The sequence below is a fragment of the Scyliorhinus canicula genome, chromosome 6, assembly GCF_902713615.1.
Source record: "Scyliorhinus canicula chromosome 6, sScyCan1.1, whole genome shotgun sequence".
Classification (NCBI taxonomy): Eukaryota; Metazoa; Chordata; class Chondrichthyes; order Carcharhiniformes; family Scyliorhinidae; genus Scyliorhinus; species Scyliorhinus canicula.
In genome coordinates, this window is record NC_052151.1 from 5,037,681 (window position 1) to 5,061,623 (window position 23,943).

General features: G+C 48.9%; 1 protein-coding gene across 9 annotated transcripts in view; it reads left to right on the forward strand.

Moving 5' to 3' along the window:
• The window catches only part of LOC119966963 (WD repeat-containing protein 26), a 208,141-nt gene that overhangs the window by 62,374 nt on the left and 121,824 nt on the right, over positions 1–23,943 (forward strand). For all 9 annotated transcript variants that reach the window (XR_005460880.1, XM_038798916.1, XM_038798917.1 and 6 more), the window contains exons 4-7: positions 232–368; positions 1,799–1,896; positions 7,282–7,438; positions 22,274–22,412. Coding sequence is in view for 8 of the 9 variants with exons in the window: in XM_038798916.1 (XP_038654844.1) it covers positions 232–368; positions 1,799–1,896; positions 7,282–7,438; positions 22,274–22,412 (531 nt within the window). In the remaining variant the exon portion in view is untranslated. The remainder of the gene's footprint in view (positions 1–231; positions 369–1,798; positions 1,897–7,281; positions 7,439–22,273; positions 22,413–23,943) is intronic.

Genomic DNA, 23,943 nt, shown 5'->3' on the forward strand with positions numbered 1-23,943 from the left:
TCAAGTTGGGATAGTTTTCAATATGGTAAATAATTCTGGTAGCAACTGTGAAAGTTCTACAGCTTTAGCTAAACCCATAATCCTGGTTATGAAAGACTGAAGAGATGATCCTTTGCAACGTAATTTGTGAGACCTGACTTAACATTTAAATCAAAGCTCAGTCATCTGAATTTAAGGATTAATTGTGAAATACCTGGTCTTTATTTTGCTACATTGTTCATGTTTTTTCAGAAAATGAAGTTCCTGCTTCTGCAGCAGAAGTACTTGGAATATCTGGAAGATGGTAAAGTTCTGGAAGCTCTTCAGGTTCTGCGTTGTGAACTAACCCCTCTGAAATACAACACCGAGCGAATACACATCTTGAGTGGGTAAGTGGAAAAAGAAAACAGCGAATTTTTGCAAATGCTAAAAGCATACAGCTCTCAAAACAGTTGAGCTGTGTTTTTTGGGTGTTTTCAGGTCTGTTCACACCTTGTGTAATATGGGGAGTCCTACATTGTTGATTTGTTTCTTATGCTTGGAACAAGTAACCATGCTGCTGGTAACAAATTTGACACTGGTGTGCTAAATGATGTTGATTTGTCAATTTGTTGATTTCATCCATTTGTCAACTCATCCAGTTCTAAAACTGCAATTTAAAAACTCTGCTTTTTATTTTCACTTCAGACTCTTTCCTCGCTAATTTCCATGATATTACCCAGCTAGTCTATTGCTGATTTTCAGATTCACAGCAAAGTGGTGATACTGAAACTCTGGGTTTGTAATTTTTGACTATTTTGTCCCTGCATTCAGCTAAATGGGCTGACTTGAGTTGGGATTTGACTGCTATATGTAGCATCCATTCACTATTTTCTTTCTGTGAACCTAGATTGCAGATAGTGACACAAGCTGCATTTAGCTGAGAAAGCTGTCAGCCAAGCCTGTGCACACCTTCTATGCACTTTGCATGTGGACATGTTGATTAGCAAGCAGGGACCACATTATTTTTTGTATCTGTTCATGACATTTTGATCTATGTACCTGGAAGCCCTTTTGGACGACCTCTTTTTCTAGCTTTTCATCATTTAGAAAGTAACCATGTTAAGTCGAAGTTGTGTGATCTATGTAGATGCATTGAAATAGATTTGCCTCATTTTGCCCATTCACCGAAGGTATTAAAATTTCATTTTGTAATTTTATGCTTCCATATACGCTGCTTGCAATATCTATGTTATCCACAAATTTAAATGAGACTTTCTACCTCATCATCCAAGTGGTTAATAAATAGGGTAAATAGTTGAAAAGAAGACCCAGATCCTTGCAGGACACCATTAGTCATGTTTTTTTTAAATGTGGGTGTCGCTTGCTAGGCCAGCATTTATTTCCCATCCCTAATTCCCGTGAGAAGGTGGTGGTGAGCCGCTGCAATCCATTTGATGTAAGTACACCCATAGTGCTGTTGGAGAGAAATCCCAGCATTGTGACCCATCCAACCAATTCGGGTTCCTGTTCATTAACTTTACTGTTTCCTATTGTGCCCCCAGTTTCTTAACCGGGTCAATAACTTGCCTTCAATTCCAACTTTATCAAATGTCTTTTAAAATCCCATGTAAAATGTACCTGAATGTGTGTTTGCCCACAGAAGTGATAAAAAACCTTGGGACTTGAGTAACAAATGCAACTAAAAGCAGAACTCATTTAATTTTAATATCATTAGACTTTTCATGCAGCTATTGTTCTAGTTCTTCCACGTTCAAAAACAAATGTTGATCCTTCTAGTATGGCTGCAGAAAGCTCACTTCAGCTTCTATCTTCGCAGGTATCTAATGTGCAGTCATACAGATGACCTGAGAGCAAAGGCTGAATGGGAAGGAAAAGGGACTGCTTCACGATCAAAGTTACTTGACAAACTTCAGAGTAAGTTAATTCTGCTTTCCACTAAAGATATAAAATAATGTTGAAGCAAATTTATTTATTAATAAGAGCCTTTGAATGTTTGGGGAATTAAATCTGCCACCCTAAAATTGGGAGAGCTGTCTCACAGACTAGTCAATCAACAGCCTACCTAGTCATAATCACGGAATCATACCTTACAGATCATGTTGCAGACACTATCGTCATCCCTGGGCAATTTTTAAAACAAAGTTTAGAGAACCCGATTCTTTTTTTTTTTCACAATTAAGGGACAATTTAGGATGGCCTATTTGGGTTCTGGGAGTGAGCACCCAAGTAAACACTGGGAGAATGTGTAAACACCACACGGACAATGGCCCAGGGCCAGAATCAAACCCGGGTCCTCGGCACTGTGAGGCAGCACGCTAACCACTGCACCATGTGCTGCCCCGCCATCCCTGGGCATGTCCTGTCTGACCGGCAGGACAGACCCAGCACGGGTCATGACACAGTGTTATACAGTCGGGAGGGTGTTGCCCTGGGAGATCTCAACATTAACTCCAGACTCCATGAAGTCTTATGGCTTCAGGTCAAACATGGGCAAGGAATCCTCCTGCTGATTACCACATAATGTCTGTCCACTGTCAGCTGAATCAGTACTTCTCCATGTTGACCACCACTTTGAGGACGCACAGAGGGTGGCAAGGACACATAATATACTGAGTGGGGGAACCAACGAGAGGGAAAAACATACTGGACCTCATTCTCAACCTGCCTGCCATAGATGCATCTGTCCATGTCATGGATAGGAGTGACCACTGCACCGCCCTTGTGGAGACACAGTCCTATCTTCACACTGAGGATACCCTCCACCTTGCGAAAGGGGATAGATTCAGAACGCATCTCGTAATTCGACTGGGCATACATGAGGCACTGTGGGCCACCAGCAACAGAATTATGAGACTTCCGGTGATGGCAGGTGGGAGGCAGCCGCACATTGGAGGGCTCCCGTTCGGGAACAGCATTTTTGGGGTTTAACGCCCGGTCCTAGAGGCAACGAAGGCGGCAAAAGCGTGGAGAAGGCACAGGGAAGGGAAATGTCAAAAATAAGTGTTTTTTTAAAAAAAGGTTGTGAAAAAAGCAGCTGAAAGTCCGCCAGGGAGTGGAAAGGCCACCATGGGGGTGGCAAGAAAAGTGGAGGCTGGGGCACCAGGGAAGGTCGCGTTGTCCACAGATGAAGAAATGACTAAGGCGATGGCCGTGGAACTCGAAAGGCAGTTCACAAAACATATGGAGGTGATGAGGAAGGAGATGGGGCGGTATTGGAAGTGCTGGTGGAGGAGGCGATTGCCCCAGTGAGGGCGGTGGTATTGAGTGCAGTGGCGGAGGTGCGGGAGCAAGGTGAGGTGCTGAAGGAAGTGGAAGAGACACTATGGCAGCACAGTGATCAACTTATCTCGATGGGGAAGGATATGCAGAAGGTGATGGAGATCAACAAGGGTCTGCAAGCCAAAATGGACGACTTGGAAAACAGATCCATGCGACAGAATCTGAGGATTGTGGGTCTGCCCGAAGGAGTGAAAGGCCCGAGGTCAACTGAGTATTTTGCCACGATGTTGGCGAAGCTATTGGGGGAGGGGGGTGATCCCTCCCGATATGAACTAGATCGGGCTCATCAGTCGTGGAGATCTGTACCAAATGAGAGTGAGCCGCCAAGAGTAGTGACGCTGTGTTTTCATAGGTACAGTGTGAAAGAGAAGGTCCTGTGCTGTGCAAAGCACAAGCGGGTGGTGCGGTGGGCTGGAGCTGGTACATGCATATATCAGGACTTTACGATGGAGCTGGCAAGGAGGCGGGCTGCCTTCAGCCCGGTGAAGAAGGCACTATCAGTAAGGTGCAGTGCGGTATAGTATACCCAGCTAAGTTGAGTGTGACCTACAAATCCAAGGACTTTTATTTTGGGACGGCGGAAGCAGCGGAGGAGTTTGCGAAGGCAGAAGGACTGTGGTTGAATTGAGAAATGGTCATGTACTGATGTAGCCTCATGTAACTGTATTTTTTCACTGCGTGCTGGTGTATGTGCTAAATGAGCCGATGTATGTATTTGGACAAGGGACGAGATGAGACTTTCACTTGCAATGATGGTTCTTTGGGGTTTGGGTGTGTATGCGGGGTTTGTGTGCTAAAGGGGATTTCTTGGTTTTCCTGGGACCAAGCAAGGGGGAAAGAGACCTGGGCAGGGGCCTCCACACTGGCCAGTTTAAGCCAGCCAGTTAATGGGAGCGAGGTGGGGGGAGGGAGGGGCTGTGGCCATCGGAGCCTGGCAGAACAGGTTCTGATGAGTCAAGCCAGGGTGGAAAGTTGGGGGGAAGGAACAGAGGTGGAGGAGTTTTATAAGAGGAAGTTGGGGGGGTGTTTACAGTTCATGGGTGTCATTTACAGTACTCTTTTGGGGATTGGATGGAATTGAATGTTTTGGGGGGGGGGGGGGGGGGGGGGGGGGGGGGGGGGCGCTCTATAGGTCAATGGTGACCATATGCGATTCTTGATTCCTTTTACTTTTTTTTTCCTTTTCCTACCGTGGGAGAGTGTTTTATTTGAGGCTTATATTGTCAGGTGGGCCGTGTTTGGGGTGGTGGGAGGATGGGATTGTTGTTGTTGATTAGGGGATTGATCTTGTATTTGTTACCGTTTACTGCTTGATGGTGGGGTGTAAATTCTGAAGAAAATGTGAAAATGGAGACATTTTTTAAAAAAACTGTGTGGAGTGGAGTTATTTGTTCGTGGGATTGGGCCCAAGATTCAGGGCTGGTTTAGCTCAGTGGACTAGACAGGTAGTTTGTCATTAAAAGTCCTTTGCAAATAGGATTAAGGTGAATCCCAAAGCTTTTTATTCATTTGTAAAAAGCAAGAGGGTGGCCAGGGAAAAGATTGGACCACTTAAGGACAGTGCAGGGAATGGAGGGAATCTGTGTTGAGCCAGAGGAAATGGGCGAGGTACTAAATGAATACTTTGCATCAGTGTTCACTAAAGAAAGGGACTTTGTGGAAGTAGATTCTTGGGTAGGGCGTGTGGACAATCTTGATCATGTTAACATGAAAAAGGAGGAGGTATTGGGTCGTTTAAAAGATATTAAGGTAGATGAGTCTCATGGGCCAGATGGGATTTATCCCAGAATACTGAGGGAGCAAGAGATTAAGTTGCTGGGGCTTTGACTGACATCTTTGTATCCTGATTGGCTGCAGGTGAGATCCCAGAGGACTGGAGACTAGCTAATGTTGTATCGCTGTTTAAGAAAGGTAGCAGGGATAATCCTCAACTAGGCCGGTGCACCTCACGTCAGGAGGATTTATACCCATTTGGAAACAAATGGACTCATAAGCGATAGACAGCATGGTTTTGTGAAGGGGAGGTCGTGCCTTACTAATTTAATCAAGTTTTTTGAGGAGGTGACAAAGTTGATTGATATGGGGAGGGTGGTGGATGTTGTATACATGGACTTCAGTAAAGCCTTTGACAAGGTGCCTCATGGCAGACTGGTACAAAAGGTGGAGTCACACAGGATCAGAGGTGAGGTGGTGAGCTGGATACAGAACTGGCTCGGTCACAGAAGGCAAAGGGTAGCAGTAGAAGGGCGTTATTCTGAATGGAAGATTGTGACTGGTGATGTGCCACAGGGATTGGTGCTTGGGCCTCTGTTGTTTGAAGTGTACATAAATGATTTGGAGGAAAATATAGCCAGTCTAATTAGTAAGTTCGAGGATGACACCAAGGTTGGTGGAGTGGTAGACAGTGTTGAGAATTGTCAGAAGATACAGCAGGACATAGATAGGTTGGAGCCTTGGGGGCAGAGAAATGGCAAATGGAGTTTAATCCAGACAAACGTGAGGTAATGCATTTTGGTAGGTCTAACATAGAGGGGAAGTATACCGTAAATGCAAAACTCTGAGGATTATAGAAAGAGAGATCTGGGAGTGCAAGTCCACAGATCTTTGAAGGTGGCAACACAAGTGGACAAGGTAGTCAAGAAAGCATACGGAATGCTTGCCTTCATTGGACGGGGCATTGAGTATAAAAATTGGCAAGACATGTTACAGTTGTATAGAACCTTGGTAAGGCCGCACTTAGAATATTGCGTACAGTTCTGGTCGCCACACTACCAGAAGGATGTGGAAGCTTTGGAGAGGGTGCGAGGAGGTTTACCAGGATGTTGCCTGGTCTGGAGGGTGCTAGCTATGTGGAGAGGCTGAATAGACTCTGACTGTTTTCATTAGAACGACGGAGATTGAGGGGGACCTGACAGAGGTCTACAAGATTGAGGGGCATGGATAGACTGGATGGACAGGCACTTTTTCCCAAGGCGGAGGGGTCAGTCACCAGGGGGCATAGGTTTAAGGTCCGTGGGGCAAAGTTTAGAGGACATGTGTGACACAGATTTTTTACGCAGAGGGTAGTGAGTGCCTGGAACGCGATCGCTGCCAGGGGATGTTGTGGAAGCAGATACGTTAACGGCGTTCAAAAGGCATCTTGACAATACATGGATAGGATGGGTATAGAGGGATACTACACAAGCAAAGTGCTGGCCAAGGTTGGTATCATGACTGGTACAGGCTTGGAGGGTCGAAGGGCCTGTCCTGTATCAGCGAAGCCGGAGCTTGTGGAGGGGAGGAAGGCCGATGTCGTGGCCTTCGCGTCTCTGGTTGCTCGGTGAAGGATCTTGTTGGAATGGCGGACCGCCGGGGGGGGGGCCATGTTTTTGTGGGGGGGGGGGGGTGAAAATGGGGAAAAATCTGTAGAAACTGTAAAATCATGTGGTGGGGAGTACATTCCCTGCACTGTTTCTGTTTTGTAACCATTTGAATAAGTTTGGAATAAAATATATTTTTTAACACGGTAGCATGGTGGTTAGCATAAATGCTTCACAGCTCCAGGGTCCCAGGTTCGATTCCCGGCTGGGTCACTGTCTGTGCGGAGTCTGCACATCCTCCCCGTGTGTGTGTGAGTTTCCTCCGGGTGCTCCGGTTTCCTCCCACAGTCCAAAGATGTGCGGGTTAGGTGGATTGGTCAGGCTAAATTGCCCTTAGTGTCCTAAAAAATAATAAGGTTAATGGGGATTGTTGGGTTACTGGGATAGGTATACGTGGGCTTGAGTAGGGTGATCATTGCTCGGCACAACATTGAGGGCCGAAGGGCCTGTTCTGTGCTGTACTGTTCTTCTTCTTCTTCAAAAAAAATATTTTTTCAGCAATATTCGAGTTTATGTACTACCAAATGACCATCTTTTGTTTACTTAACCAACGAGCTATAAAATTATTGTACATGTAGATATGTCGAATGGACTTCTTTTTAGAATGGAATTGCTCCAGTCGTTCAAAAAAGTAATAATTATTATTACTTTGTTTTACTAGTGTACCTGCCTCCATCAGTGATGCTGCCTCCACGACGCTTACAGACTCTGCTGCGCCAAGCAGTGGACCTCCAGCGAGACCGCTGCCTGTATCACAATACAAAACTAGATGGTACTCTGGACCCGATGTCTCTGCTCATGGACCATGCTTGCAGTAGGTAAGGAATAAATCATCAAATGCTGACTTTGTACAGAACCTTATTGTATCCCTCAAAACACTTCATATGAAGTAAATTATGTTAAAATGCAGTTGATTGTTCATGAGTAAGAAAGAATCGAAGCCATTTTGAGTAACAAGCTGTTTTATTTTTTTCTTGAAGTACTCGTTGAAGAAATAGTGAGCAGGGTGTTAGGAAGAATCTCTTGAATAGAAACATGGGTTCTTTCTGTCTCCAAAACCAGAACATGCAGACAAAATTATAGTTAATACCCTCATCTGAAAGACTGCAGTTCCTTCTTATTGCTATGGTGGCATTCTTGATTGTGATCAAGTCTTCGACTGGAACTACAGTATAGCTATCAGTCCATCCGACTTGGATGAAACTCCACTGAGCTGAATTAATGGGCCAGGACAGGTTAAGTATTTTTACTACGTCAATTCTAAAACTTGGCTCTGCAAAAAAAAAAGATAAGTTTGTGTCTTTATAGGAGGACAAGATTAAATAATTGTCCAAATTGCCATCCAGTTCCGTATTGTGATACAGGCAGCGGTCTCACTGGAGGTCCACTGCTTGGTGCAGCAGGGTCTGTAAGTGTCGTGGAGGCAGCATCACTGATGGAGGCAGGTACACTAGCAAAACAAAATTGAAGCCTGCCATTCACGAGGCCTTCAACTATGGAAGCTAAGAATTATAATCCAGTTGTGATGGAGTGTCTGTTGCAATTTATTGATCAGCTAGAGACTTGTCGACTGGGGATGCATTAATGTAAATAGTGCTCCTTGGTTAATTTGGAATATATTGATGGCGAGATACATAAAAAGCTTGCAATTGTCCAAGCCTGATCCGAAGTTGATCCTGTTTGAGTCGACCATTTCCTTTCTAGTGTGCAGGGTGACTGATAGCATCTATACTTGGACATTTGAAGTGATGCAAGAACAGTTTGCACACTTGAACCTGGTGCAAGAACAATTCTGGAATTGGAAAATGCTAATCCATTTCAGTGCGTGTTAATCTGTTTCACCCAGTTGCAGGTGAAAGTTCCATTTTCAGTGTCAGAACATAGAACATAGTGCAGAAGGAGGCCATTCGGGCCATCAAGTCTGCACCGACCCACTTAAGCCCTCACTTCCACCCTATTCCTGTAACCCAATGACTTCTCCTAGCCTTTTTGGTCACTAAGGGCAATTTATCATGGCCAATCCACATAACCTGCACGTTTTGGACTGTGGGAGGAAACCGGAGCACCCAGAGGAAACCCACGCAGACACAGGGAGAACGTGCAGACTCCGCACAGACAGTGACCCAGCAGGGAATCAAACCTGGGGCCCTGGAGCCGTGAAGCCACAGTGCTATCCACTTGTGCTACCGTGCAGCAGATGAGCGTTCCTCTGTCACTGGTGAAAAGTGTTTTTGAATCCCGAGTTCTGTTTGCAACTATTGAACAATCTGGCAGTCTAATTTCATTTTAAAGTTGGATATTGTAAATGATTTGGAGAAATCTACAAAAATGCATTGGCGTGTTGGGTATACCGCCTTGTCTGGATTTAGTTGGCTGTGAGTGTCTTTTGCCTAGAACATAAAAACAGCCATTCGTTGATTTTTTTTTAAAAGAAAAATTACATCTCCCATTGAGTCTGCAGTCTTCTGCACTTGATCTCACCAAAATTTGACTTACTAATAAATTCTCAGCTGCAGATTGTCATTCTTTAGGTCCTCTGTTTTCATTTTCAATCTTTATTCGCAAAGAGAGATAGGTTTAAGTAAGTTATATTTGTAGCTGTTATGAAAGAGATATGGATTTAATTTTAAACTTCTTTCTGCACTGGAGTATTAAGGAAACTGCAGTTTTAATTCCACTTTAAAAGATGCCTGCAATTTATTTATCTTAAAAAATAATTTTTATTGAAATTTTTACAAAATATAAACATTTCAACTCTATTAACAAAACAACCGCGGTAACACCCCAAGAACAATACCCACCCAACTTCAAAAGCAACTACAAACAAAAGAAAAAAACAAGAACACCCAAACAACAAAAGGGAAAGAGATAACACCCACAACATCCCACACACCCATGTACACAGTTCTCCCTTCCACCGATCCAAACCCCCTCCCTCCCCCCACCTCCCCTGGTTGCTGCTGGTTCCGGCCGATTTCCCTACCGTTCCGCCAGGACGTCCAGGAAAGGCTGCCACCGCCTAAAGAACCCTTGTACTGATCCCCTCAGGGCAAATTTCACCTTCTCCAATTTAATTAACCCCGCCATATCATTGATCCAGGCCTCCACGCTTGGGGGTCTCGCATCCTTCCATTGGAGCAAGATCCTCCGCCGGGCTACTAGGGACGCAAAGGCCAGAACACCGGCCTCTTTCGCCTCCTGCACTCCCGGCTCCACTGCAACCCCAAAAATTGCGAGTCCCCAGCCTGGCTTGACCCTGGATCCCACCACCCTTGACACCGTCCTTGCTACCCCCTTCCAAAACTCCCCCAGCGCTGGGCACGCCCAAAACATATGGGTGTGGTTCGCTGGGCTCCCTGAGCACCTAGCACACCTGTCCTTCGCCCCCGAGAAACCTACTCATCCTTGTCCCAGTCATGTGGGCCCTATGCAGCACCTTGAACTGTGTGAGGCTAAGCCTCTCACAGGAAGAGGAGGAATTCACTCTCTCCAGGGCATCCGTCCTCGTCCCCTCCTCAATCTCCTCACCCAGCTCCTCTTCCCATTTACTTATCAGTTCCTCCACCGAGGCCTCGTCTACCTCCTGCATCACCCGGTATATGTCCGAAATCCTCCCTCCTCCAACCCACACCCCCAAGAGCAACCGATCCCGCACCTCTCGTGGGGGCAGCAAGGGGAACCCCTCCACCTGCTGCCGAGCAAACGCCCTCACCTGCATGTACCTAAACATGTTCCCGAGGGGAGCCCAAACTTCCCCTCTAACTCCCCCAAGCTCGCAAACCTCCCCTCCACAAACAGGTCCCTCAACCTCCTAACACCTACCCTGTGCCAGCCCAGCAATCCGCCATCAATGCTCCCTGGGACAAACCGATGGTTCCCCCGTATCGGGGCCTCCATCGAGCCCCCCACTTCTCCCCTATGCTGTCTCCATTGCCCCCAAATTTTGAGAGTAGCCGCCACCACCGGGCTCGTGGTATACCTCGTTGGAGGGAGCGGCAACGGCGCCGTTACCAGCGCCTCCATCCTCGTGCCCACACATGACGCCGCCTCCATCCTCTTCCATGCTGCCCCTTCCTCGTCCATTACCCATTTACGCACCATCGCTGCGTTGGCAGCCCAGTAGTACCGACAGAGGTGGGGCAACGCCAGCCCCCCCCCCCCCCCCCCCCCCCTATCCCTGCCCCGTTCCAGGAACACTCTTCTCACCCTCTCACCCATGCTCCCACACAAATCCCGTGATACTCCTGTTGACCCTCCTAAAAAAGGCCTTCGGGATAAGGATGGGAAGGCACTGGAACAGGAACAAAAACCTCGGGAGCACCGTCATCTTAACGGACTGCACCCTCCCCGCCAGTGACAGCGGTAACATGTCCCACCTCTTGAACTCCTCCTCCATCTGCTCCACCAACCTTGTGAGGTTGAGCTTGTGCCGGGCCCCCCAGCTCCCAGCCACCTGGACCCCTAGGTACCTGAAGCTCTTCCCTGCCTGCTTCAGTGGGAGCCTACCAATCCCCTCCTCTTGATCCCCCGGATGCACCACAAACAACTCACTCTTGCCCAAGTTCAGCTTATACCCAGAGAAACCCCCGAATTCACTAAGAATCCTCGTCACCTCCGGCATCCCCCCCCCCCCCCCCCCCCCCCCCCCCCCCCCCCCCCCCCCCCCCCCCCCCCCCCCCCACCGGGTCCGCCACATACAGCAACAGGTCGTCCGCATACAGCGACACTCGATGCTCCTCCCCACCCCGCACCAGGCCCCTCCAGTTCCCTGACTCCCTCAATGCCATGGCCAGGGGCTCAATCGCCAACGCGAAGAGCAAGGAGGACAGGGGGCACCCCTGTCTCTTCCCCCGGTACAGCCGAAAGTACTCCGACCTCCTATTTGTGGTTACACTCTCCATCGGGGCCTCGTAGAGCAGCCTCACCCACCGGATAAACCCCTCCCCAAACCTCTCCAACACCTCCCACAAATACTCCCACTCAACCCTATCAAAGGCCTTAGAACATAGAACATAGAACATAGAACAGTACAGCACAGAACAGGCCCTTCGGCCCTCAATGTTGTGCCGAGCCATGATCACCCTACTCAAACCCACGTATCCACCCTATACCCGTAACCCAACAACCCCCCCCTTAACCTTACTTTTTTTATTAGGACACTACGGGCAATTTAGCATGGCCAATCCACCTAACCCGCACATCTTTGGACTGTGGGAGGAAACCGGAGCACCCGGAGGAAACCCACGCACTCAGGGGGAGGACGTGCAGACTCCACACAGACAGTGACCCAGCGGGGAATCGAACCTGGGACCCTGGAGCTGTGAAGCATTTATGCTAACCACCATGCTACCCTGCTGCCCTTCTCCTCATCCAATGCCACCACTGCCTCTGCCTCCCCTTTTATGGCCGGCATCATAATGACATTGAGGAGCCTTCGCACGTTCGTATTCAACTGCCTTCCCCTCTATTCTAGTGGCCAGGATCTTTGCCAGCAGCTTAGCGTCGGCGTTTAGCAGCGAAATCGGCCTATATGACCCGCACTGCAGAGGGTCCTTGTCCCGCTTCAGGATCAAGGAAATCAGCGCCCGTGACATCGTTGGGGGCAAAAACACCCCCCCCCCCCCTTGCCTCGTTAAAGGTCCGGACCAACAGGGGGCCCAACAGGTCCAAATACCTTTTATAAAATTCTGCCGGAAACCCGTCCGTCCCCGGCGCCTTACCCGACTGCATGCTCCCTATCCCTTTGACCACCTCCTCCAGCTCGATCGGCGCCCCCAGTCCCTCCACCTGCTCCTCCTCCACCCTCTGGAATCGCATCTTGTCCAAGAAGCGCCCCATTCCACCCCCCTCCACCGGGGGTTCCGACCGGTACAGTTCCTCATAGAAGTCTCTGAAGACCCCACATCCGCCTTCAGCCCCTTCAGGTGCGCAAATACCCGGGCCCGTTTGACCGGCCCATTCAGCCCCCTCACATTGCAGGTTATTAGCCGGATCAGAGGGCTCCCTGCCCACCTCCCTTGCCGATTAGCCATACACCATCCCTTGCCCACCACCGGCCAGCGTCCCCCGCTCTGCCAGTTTCCCACGGCGGCAACCCCCCCCCCCCCCCCTCTCCAGCACCCCCTGTGTCCTCCAGCTCCTTCCTGATCGTTTCAGCAGCAATCTGGTCGTCGTCGTTCCCCCCCCCCCCGGCTAGGACCCATCCTAGCCGCGCCCCTCCCTCCATAGCACTCCCGTGAGCCAGCTAACTTCTGCTGACCCCGGCGACTCCCGCCCTACCTCCGACTCCTCCCCACGTGGGACTACCCATCGTGCCCATCAATGGGTCCACACACACACACACACACACACACACACACACACACACACACCCCGCCCCCCCCCTGCCCCGCGCGGGAAAAGAAAACAGCCAGCAACGACCTGCGCTTCTCAGCCCCGCTCCCAGCGCGGGAAACCCGCAGAAAGCCCGCGCTTTCGCCCTGCCTCCTCTAGGGCAACTCCCATTGTCAGTCCCCCCCACCAGCTCCCCGAACTCCCCGTTTACCCCCCTGCCCGAACCCGTCCACCAGACCCCTACAGAAAAACCCATACAGAAAAGACAAATCGACATCACCCCAAGGCCAACCCACATCTTACATTAAACCAAGCAAATACAAATACAGTATTATACAGCATCCCCCATCTTAGACCCTCAGTTTGAGTCCAATTTCTCGGCCTGCACAAAGGCCCACGCCTCCTCAGGGGACTCAAAATAATGGTGCCGATCCTTATAGGTGACCCACAGACGCGCTGGCTGCAACATGCAGAACTTCACACTCCGTCTATGGAGCACCGCCTTCGTCCGGTTAAACCCGGCCCTCCGCCTCGCCACCTCCGCACTCCAGTCCTGGAAGATCCGCACCTCCGTGTTCTCCCACTTGCTGCTCCGCTCCTTCTTGGCCCACCGGAGCGCGCACACACGATCCACGAACCAATGAAACCGCGCCAACACCGCCCGCGGTGGCTCGTTCGGCTTGGGCCTCCTAGCCAGAATTCTGTGGGCCCCCTCTAACTCCAGGGGCCCCTGGAAGGACCCAGCCCCCATCAGCGTGTTTAACATAACCGCCAAATAGGCCGCTAGGTCCGACCCCTCCAGCCCCTCCGTGAGGCCCAGGATCCGCAAATTCTTCCTCCTCGACCGGTTGTCCAGCTCCTCGAACCGCTCATACCATCTTTTATGGAGCGCCTCGTGCATCTCCACCTTCCCCGCGACGGCCATGGCCTCATCCTCCCTTTCGGAGGCCTGCTTCTGCAGCTCCCGGATCGCAGCCCCCTGGGCTGTCTGGGTCTCCATCAGCTCCCTGGTGGTTACCTTCAACGACTCCAGCAGCTCCAACTTAAGCTCCTGGAAGCAGTGCAGCAGAGTCGCCTGCTGCTCCTGAGCCCACTGCCTCCAGTCCTCCGGGTCTCTGCCGGCCGCCATTTTGTCTTCCTTCCCCCGCTTTTTCAGGGGAGCTTTCTCCGTTTTTCTCCTTACCCCACTCCTGGTCCGGACCATAGGACCGTAGGGGTCGACTCCTGTCTTCTTCCCACGTCGGGATTTGCCGACACAGTTCCGTTGGGGGCCCTGAAAAGAGCCCCAAAGTCCGTTTTCAGCGGGAGCTGCCGAATGTGCGGCGTAGCTCCGCATTGCCGCCACCGGAAGTCAAGATGCCTGCAATTTGATTAAGTTTTACAACTCTGAGGCAAACAAAGTATAAAAAAGTTGAGCTGTTGCCTAGCATCAGGCCACAGGGGAACAAAAAGCATTTTGAGGTTCAGTTGGTGATTGTGCTCAGAGGTGTAGGGTCTCTCTCTCCAACAAGACATGAACAAGAGCTGCAGAGAACAGGCCTCCAACGAAAGAACTGAAAAGTCCCAAAACTGCCAGAGAGAGGAAGTTTCAAGAATACTTTCTAGTCCAAGGCAAAGAAAATAAGTCTTATGAGACAAGTGTGCAAGGTGCAGACCTGGGGTAACATGGGTTTGTGAGATGTCAAACATCAGAGGGTGGTGACTCCTTTCTACAGACCTGCGAAGCAATGCATGGCTGGGCATCTGAGAGACTGCATGGAAGGCAAAGCTTGAACTCAAACCCCAGGGAGACGGGAAACTTAATCCATGAAACCCTGCAATTGGGTTCTTAGTGAGGCATCAGAGGACAGCAGATCACACACCCTGCATGTACCCTTGACGTCAGCCGCCCTGTATGTACATGTTTTTGATGCCGAACCAAGGAGGAGAGCTTCCATTTTCTATCGACTGACAAACCAGGCAAGAGGACTGAATTGTTTTCTTACAAGAAAGAGACAACCAGAGGTACAAAAAGGCAATGTACCTACGAGCCTGAATCTAGGAAGTAAATCTGCTGGCGAGAGCTGCTCAGCAGAATCCAGGGCAGGACAGAGCAATTGCTAGTGTTATGTACAGAGCTCCAGGGCTGCTGGTTAACAGCCTACAAAGAAGAAAATTAACTCTGGAACAAAACAACATAAAGATGATTTCCTCAGGTATGATTTTGTCAGTTGAGCTAATGCAAATAAGGATGTAAATCTCATGAGTTTTATATGCAGGGGAGTACTGAGAGGAGAAGTTTCAGATTTTGAAAGAGAAGTGATGAGTGATAAATTCCTTTTGAGGTTGAGACCCCAGAGTCCGTTATTAGCTTACAGCTGACTCCAATTGAATAGACTACGCCGCTGTACCTGACCTGTGATAGCACATTAAAAACAAGGCAAAAACCCATGAGGCTGTCAGCATTCTGGAGTAATATCTCACCGTGTGCATGTGATTTGTGGATTTTCCGTCCTCGCAAAGATGAAGACAGCACAAAGGAACTGGCTGAAGTCTGCACCTAATGTGTGCATTGCCCTCTCCTCCCGAGAACCCTGATTGGAGTGAGATCGTGAGGACCAGGCAGGTTCCCTTTTTTGCATTCATGATAAGCGAACATGGCGTTTGCCGCAAAGGTCGGCAAGTTGGCAAATGTGGATCCTGGGGAAAAAGTTTGAAAAACACTGCTGTAGGGAAATCTGGCAGCAAGTTAAATCTGTAGTCTCTAAGGATACAGAGTGCAGCGTACCTTAAGCATGTGAAACAAAAGAGAAAATGCTGGAAAATCTCAGGTCTGGCAGCATCTGTAGGGAGAGAAAAGAGCTAATGTTTCGAGCCCAATGACTTTGTCAAAGCCCAGATTTTCCAGCATTTTCTTTCGTTTCAGATTCCAGCATCCGCAGTAATTTGCTTTTATCTTAAGCATCTGAGGTTGCCAGAGATGCATTTCATGGTAAAACTGCAGGATTATTCGCCACATTCGAATACAATGCAGTAACATATTCCATACGACTTCTGGTGGCGGCCATGGTGCGAGTAACCGCACATTTGGTAGCTCCCAATTGTGGCGGTATTTTTGGACCTTTTCACCAGCTAACGGACAGACTTGTTGATGGGAAAAGGTGCAAAAGTGGTGGAAGGAGACAGTGTTCCACCGGTGGATGGATTCGTGGATGAAAAGTGGTTTTAAGCGAAAGGAGCAGTTGGAGTGCGAAACTGCCTGGGACACACAAGGCCTGGAGTCTGAGTCAGGCGATCTAGAAGGTGGAAGAGATGGTGAGGGAGCACGAGGAGCAGCTTGCTTTGATGCCGGCTGAGATGGGGGTGATGCAGGATATTCAGAGGTGGCGACAGGAGAAGGTGGAGGATTTGGAGTACCGGCCCCGAAGACCGAACCTGAGGATTGTGGGGCTGCCGGACGGCAGCGAGGGAGTAGACCTAGAATGGCCATGAACCTTACTTTGGGATGCTGGAGGAAGCAATGGAGTTTGAGGGATAATGGACTGGCACGAGAAGGAGGACAATGGGTGGGGGCTGCCAGGTTAGTTGGGCTAGCTAGTTCACGGAAGCGCAGTGGGGGGGTGAGCAGGTGGTTAGTGTGTTGATGTGGGTTGGGGTGAAGGGGCCGGTCAAGAAGGCTCGCATGTTCGCGCATCTGAGGAACCTAAAGGCAGTGGCATTTTTACAGGACATGAACCTGAAGATTGGGGATCAAACTAGGCATAGGAAAGGGTGGGTTGGGCAGGTATTCCATTCTGGTTGAATTTGAAGGTGAGTGGTGTTTTGATAAATAAACGGATAGATTTTGAAATTGGGAACATAGTGGCAGACTCCAGGGGGAGGTTCATTATGGTAAGTGGCAAATTGGAGGGGGTGCCGGTGGTATTGGTGAATGTTTATGCCCGAACTGGGATGATGTAGAGTTTGAGGCGGGAAGATTTCCAGACCTGAACTTGCACTGGTTGATAATGGGAGGGATGGATGTTAACACCGTTTTGGAGCCAAAATTGGATTGGTCGAGTCTGAGGTTGGGGAAAGTATCGCCGATGGCGAGGGAACTGAGGGGGTTTATGGAGTGCAAGTGGGGGATCAACCCATGGAGGTTTGGCAGACCAAGGTCAAAGGAATTCTCATTGTTCTTCAATGTGCACAGGGTGTACTCTTGAATCAACTATTTTGTGTTGGATCGGATGTTGTTGGCGGGGGTGGTCAGGTCCGAGTACTCGACAATTGTGGTTTCGGACCATGCGCCGCATTGGGTGGGCTTTCAGGTTATGTATCCGGGGGGGGGGGGGGGGGGGGGGGGGGGGGGGGGTGGGGGGGGGGGGTGGCGGCGGGTGGCAGATGATGAGGTTTGTGAGCGGATGAGGGGGCTGCCATTCGGGATATGTGGAGCTGAATGACACGGGTGAGGTTTTGGCCATCACGCTGTGGGAGGCATTGAAGGCAGTAGTAAGGGGGGAGTTTATTTCTATCCGGACACACTGATAAGACGGAGCAGGCGGAGATGGCGAGGTCGCCATGGATGCAGAAAAGGCCTTCGACCGAGTGGAGTGGAGTGGGACTACCTGTGGGAGGTGCTGGGGCGGTTTGGGCAGGGGTTTGTGTATTGGGTCCAGGTTGTTGTACTGGTGCCCAGTACAAGTGTATGAACGAACTGGGTGAGCTTGGAGTATTTCAGGCTGAATCGGGGGCTGAGGCAGGGATGTCCACTCCCCATTGCTCTTTGCCTTGGCTATAGAGCCATTCGCAATGTGCCGAGAGCATCAAGGGACTGGCAGGGGATAGTATGAGGGGGGGGGGGGGGGTGGAGCATCGGCTATCATTTTACGCCGGCAACTTGCTGCTTTATATTTTGAACCCGTGGGAAGGTATTGGAGGAACTGAGTATTTTGGCGGAATTTGGCCAGTTCCCGGGGTACAAATTGAATATGGGGAAGAGCGAGGTCTTTCCGATTCAAGCGAGGGGGAAGGAGAAGAGGTTTGGGGCGTTGCCATTTAGAGTCGTTGGGGGGAACATTCGATATCTGGGTATTCAGGTGGCGCGGGGGTGATAGCAGCTACACAAGTTAAATTGGCATGTTTGGCGGAACAGATGAAAGGGGATTTTAGGAGGTGGAATGTGCTCCCGCTGTCCCTGGCGGACAGGTGCAATCGGTGAAGGTGACAGTTCTCCCGAGGCTCTGTATTTCACAATTTCACAATCTTCATTCCTCAGGCTTTTTTCAGGAGGAGAATGCGCTGATTTGGGGGTTTGTTTGGGTGGAGCAGGGTGGGGGGGTGTCAGCTCTTCCAAATTTAATGAGCTATGATTGGGGATGAATATAGCCATGGTGAGGAAGTCTGTAATGGGGGAAGGGTCTGTATTGGAGCTGATGGAGGGCAGCATCTTGTAAAGACAAGTGTTTGGAGGCAGTGTTGACGGCGCCTTTGCCGTTCTTGCCGGCCAGGGACTCCACAAGCCCAGTGGTGGTGGCGGTCCTGAGAGTGTGGGGACAGTGAGAGCAGCACCTGAGGCTGGATGGGGCCTTGGTTTGGGCACCGATTTGCAGGAATCACCGGTTTGTTCCAGGGTGGGGGCTGGATGGAGGGTTTTCGTGGATGGCAACGGGCGGGGATTGAGCGGTTTGGGGATCTGTTCATTAAGGGCAGCTTTGCGAGCTTGGAGGGGTTGGTGCAGGAGTTTGAGTTGCCCAATGGAAATGGCTTATCTACACCCAAGTCATTTTACTCATCACTCTTGTGCTTGCTGAATGGCATTGCCTCCTGGTTTTACAAACTTGTGTGATTAAAAATTTTCGTCCTGGCTTTCCAAATTCTTCGGCATTGTCCCCACCCAATTTCTGTAACCTCCAGCTTCATTACCCTCCAAGATCCTTCAATTCTTGACCCTCATTTTAAACTCTCACCCGTTTCAGGCTGGCTTCATTTCTAAGCTCTGGAATTTCCTCCCTAAACCTCTCTCCCTCTTCCTTTAAGATTTCTTTAAACCTACCTCTGACCAAGCTTTTGATCACATCCTATCTTCTGACACAATGTCAGATTTTGCTTGATAAAGTTCCTGAAATGCACTGTGGGAAATTTTACTACACAGGAGATGTGGACTGGTAATGGAACACGTAAAATAGATATTGGTGTACATATTCGGGGGTGAATTCCACCACACCAACAAAAAGTTCCATTCACGCTTGTCTGAATGGTTGAATGTCCTGATGCGTGACTTTCTTTATTGGCTGCCGAACCTTCCTGATTGGGAAAAGTCCGTAACAGGCAAGCAAACAGAAAACTGTATTGTTGGTCTGTATGACTGGACAGAGCAATAAAGAGTCACGTTAGCCGTTCATATGGCTGCTCTAATGCTATTGTTTCTGAGAAAGTAAAAGCACATGTTGGATCTTTGTGTGTGATAGCATTCCTGTCCCATTTTGCTTACAGTACAGCTACCAAAGAGATTTGTGTTGTTTCCTCTTTCTACTTAAGCTCATGTGCCCAGACAAAGACCAGGGGCAATCCCTATTCCCCAATGTCTGGAAAAATAATGTTATTCTGAAGTTAACCTGAATTGCAATTTTTCTGGAACTCGTGTGTTCTGGAAATGTTTCTTTTTTCAGTACTGCACATCCCTTTTCTATAAAAGTCATTTACTTTTACTTGAGGAAGGTGCTGCGCTCCGAAAGCTCGTGTTTGAATCAAACCTGTTGGACTTTAACCTGGTGTTGTAAGACTTCTTACTTTTAAATTGATCCCAGCATAAAATCAGCCAATCTAGCTTTGTTGGGCATTGTAGCTATCTCAAGCTTAAAGCTTGGCATTATGCTTCTGGATAGCTTCAATGTCTATGGGGAACATTTTTCATGATATTTTGTGACCATTAGATGGAGGTTAAGCAAGTATGAAGCTAAAACTATCTTTAGTATAGTTTTCCCACAACCTTCATGTAATTTACACAACTTTCTTCCTGTCCACTGCTTAGTTTTTGTTGATATTTTGGAGAATTTAATTATATTTCTATTTTTGCTTTCCTGCTTCTGATAATCTGAGAAATGATTCAAAATTAAGCTGAGTGCAGCTAAGAAATATATCCAGCCTAATATAGAAGTAATCTTTTTAAGGGCCTATGACCTAGGTTTTTTTTCCTTGCAGGTGTGTTATATTTCTTTGTATGTGGAGGTTAAAGAATCACAAAACACTATACTAAATATGTGCAGTCTAATGTTTCTCAAGTATAAGCTGGAAATCTGAAATAAAAACAAAAAATGCTGGAATTACTCTGGTCAGGCAGCATCTGTGGAGAGAAACAGTTAAAGTTTCAGGTCACTGACCTTGCATCGGAACCATGTTCTGCTGAGTATTTTTTAAAATGTTTTTATTCTCCATTTTCACATTTTCCTTCAAAATTTACACTCCATCCACAGACAGTAAACGGTAACTAATACAAAATCAATCCCCTTAACAATAACAACAATCCCATCCTCCCACCACCCCAAACAACGGCCCACCTGTCAATACATGGATCCAATAAAACAAACCCTCCCACGGTGGAAACAAAAAACAAAGGAGAAAAAGAAAAAAGGTCACCATAGAGTCCACTCCTCTTTTCCCCCTCTCCACCCCACCCTCCCCCAGCACTCAACGCCATCCAACCTCTGAAAGAGTACCGTACATGATACCCAAGAGTTGTAAACCCCTCCAACTCCTCCTGTCCACTGCCTCTTGTAAAACTCCTCCCCCCAACCTCTGTTCCTTCCCCCCCCAACCTCTGTTCCTTCCCCCCCAACTTTCCACCCCGGCTAGACCACTCGGACCCTGTTCTGCCAGGCTCCAATGGCCGCAGCCCCCCCCCCCCCCCCCCCCCCCCCCAACCACCTCACTCCCGTTCACTGACTGGCTTAAACCGGCCAGCGTGGAGGCCCCTGCCCTGGTCCGTTTCCCCTTTTGTCCAGCCCTAGGAAAGCTCAGAAATCCCCCTTTAGCACACACCCCGCATATCCACCTACACCCCAAAGAGCCCTCACTTCGAGTGAAAGTCCCATCACTTCCCTTGTCCAAATATATACAACATTGGCTCCTTTAGCCCATACACCCGCACGTAGTGAAACAAAAAAGAAGAAAATACAGTCATGAGGTTACATCGACACATGGCCATTTCTCAGTTCTGCCACAGTCCTTCTGCCGTCGCAAACTCCTCTACTGCTTCCGCCGTTCCAAAATAAACGTCCTTGAGCTTGTAAGTCACCCTCAGCTTCGCTGGATATACAATGTCGCACTGCACCTTGCTAATGTACAGTGCCCTCTTCACCCCGTTGAAGGCAGCCCGCCTCCTCGCCAGCTCCACTGTAAAGACCTGGTATATACGTATACCAGCTCCAGCCCATTACACCACCCGCTTCTGCTTGGCCCAGCACAGGACCTTCTCCTTCACACTGTACCTACGGAAGCACAGAGTCACTACCCTTGGCGGCTCACTCGCCTTTGGTACAGGCCTCCACGACCGATGAGCCCGATCTAGTTCATATCGGGAGGGATCCTCCCCCCCCCCCTCCCCCAATAGTTTCGCCAGCATCGCGGCAAAATACTCAGTCGGCCTCGGCCCTCCAACTTCTTCGGACAGCCCCACAATCCTCAAATTCTGTCGCCTGGAACTGTTTTCCAGGTCTTCCATTTTTCCTCGCAGACCCCCATCGAGGTAAGTTGATTACTGTGCTGCAATAATGTCTCCTCCACTTCCTTCAGCGCCTCCCCTTGCACCCGCACCTCCCCCACTACGCTCGCCACCGTCGTCGTCACCGGGGAAATCGCCTCCTCCACCAGCACACTCAAAACCTCCCTCATCTCCTTCCTCATTGTCTCCATGTATTTTGTAAACTGCCTTTCGAATTCCGCAGCCATCACCTTTGTTATTTCTTCAGCTGTAAGCAATGCGGCCTCCCCTGGTGCTCCAGCCTCCGGTTTCCTTGGTGACCCCGCGGTGACCTTTCCACTCCCCGGCGGACCTTCCGCTTTTTTTTTAACGGACGTTTTTACGCTCACCCTCGACATTTTCCTTTACTGTGTCTTCACTGTGCCTCCTCTGTGCCTTCTCCCTGCTTCTGCCGCCTCCGTGGACCCTGGGACCGGACTTAAAGCCCCGAAAATGCCTCCCGCCCACCGTCACCGGAAGTCCCCGTTCTGCTGAGTATTAACAGCATTTCTTTGTTTAAGTTGTGTTGGATGTGCCAATATTATAGATTGGTAGACTGTATAGCTTTTTAAAAATTAGTCCACAAAAAGGCTAACATTTTAATTTTTGTTCTCTTTTAAAGGAATCTGTTCCCTTGCTACACACAGCAGATCCTGACAGAGCATTGTAATGAGGTGTGGTTCTGCAAGTTCTCCAATGATGGCACCCAATTAGCGACAGGGTCCAAGGACACCACAGTTATTATATGGCAGGTTGATTCAGTAAGTAAAGTAAATTACTGCAGATGCTGGAATCTGAAACGAAAGGGAAAATGCTGGAAAATCTCAGCAAGTCCGGCAGCATCTGTAGGGAGAGAAAAGAGCTAACGTTTCGAGTCCAATGACTCTTTGTCAAAGCTAACAGACAGAGAAAGTGGGAAATATTTATACTGTGGAGTGAGAATGAAAGATGAGTCATAGCCACAGAAGTATCATGTTTTGAGGAAACTTGGGATTTTTTTAGCCTTTATTTGGATCATCGCGCTCTCACTTTGTGGTAAAGGGGCTGGTTTAGCTCACTGGGCTAAATCGCTGGCTTTTAAAGCAGGCCAGCAGCACGGTTCGATTCCCGTACCAGCCTCCCTGAACAGGCGCCGGAATGTGGCGACTAGGGGCTTTTCACAGTAACTTCATTGAAGCCTACTCGTGACAATAAGCGATTTTCATTTCATTTCAATTGCTTTCAGAAACTCGGCATACACTTATTCTTTTTCCAAGGAATTAATTGTTTTAGCCACAGTGCTATCATTAATGAACTTGACATGTCTGAAGTGCAGCATTTCCACACATTGTTCTTTCTTTCAACCTTTTCCCTCATTAGTGCTGGTAACACTACAGTACCTTTCCCAACAAGCAGCAGTCATTCATTTTGTCCGAGTCTGTGCTTTATCCATGGAGACCAATTGTCTGTTTATTTGTCTAAATTCCATGCGCAATATCTTGCAGAAGAAATTGAAGCTAAATTTATTTTCCTGGAAAATAGGACAGCTGGAGTAGGAAATTGGGAAAGTCATAGCTTAAAGGTCATGGGGGCTTATCTGAGGTTGATTAAGAGGCCCATTTTTGGGAAAATGCAAAGGATAACCTTTACTCAGCATTGTGTTTTCCAACATCAGTTTATATGCAAAAGCTGGGTGCTCAAAACAGTGTTCCAATTTCCCAGCAGTAACCTCATTGGGATACCGCAAAAATTAAAGATGCAGTTGGATTAGAACATAAGACTGGGGAGGCACGGTGGTGCAGTGGTTAGCACTGCTGCCTCACGGCACTGAGGACCCGGGTTCGATCCCGGCCCCGAGGCGCACTCCGTGTGGAGTTTGTACATTCTCCCCATGTCTGCGTGGGTCTCACAACCGCAGCCGAAAGATGTGTAGCGTAGGTGGATTGGCCACGCTAAATTGCCCCTTAATTGGGGGAAAAAAAGAATTTGGCACCTTTTATATAAAAAAAAGAACAAAGGACTGGACTTCCAGTGACGGCATGCATGAAATGAAAATCGCTTATTGTCACAAGTAGGCTTCAATGAAGTTACTGTGAAAAGCCCCTAGTCGCCACATTCCGGCGCCTGTTCGGGGAGGCTGATACGGGAATTGAACCGTGCTGCTGGCCTGCCTTGGTCTGCTTTAAAAGCCAGCGATTTAGCCCAGTGTGCTCAACCAGCCTCAGCATGTAGGTGGAGGTTGCACGTTTGGTGGCTCTTGCTCGAGGCTCTGGTTTTTGGATTGTAATGCCTGGTTTCAGTTCATTAAACAAA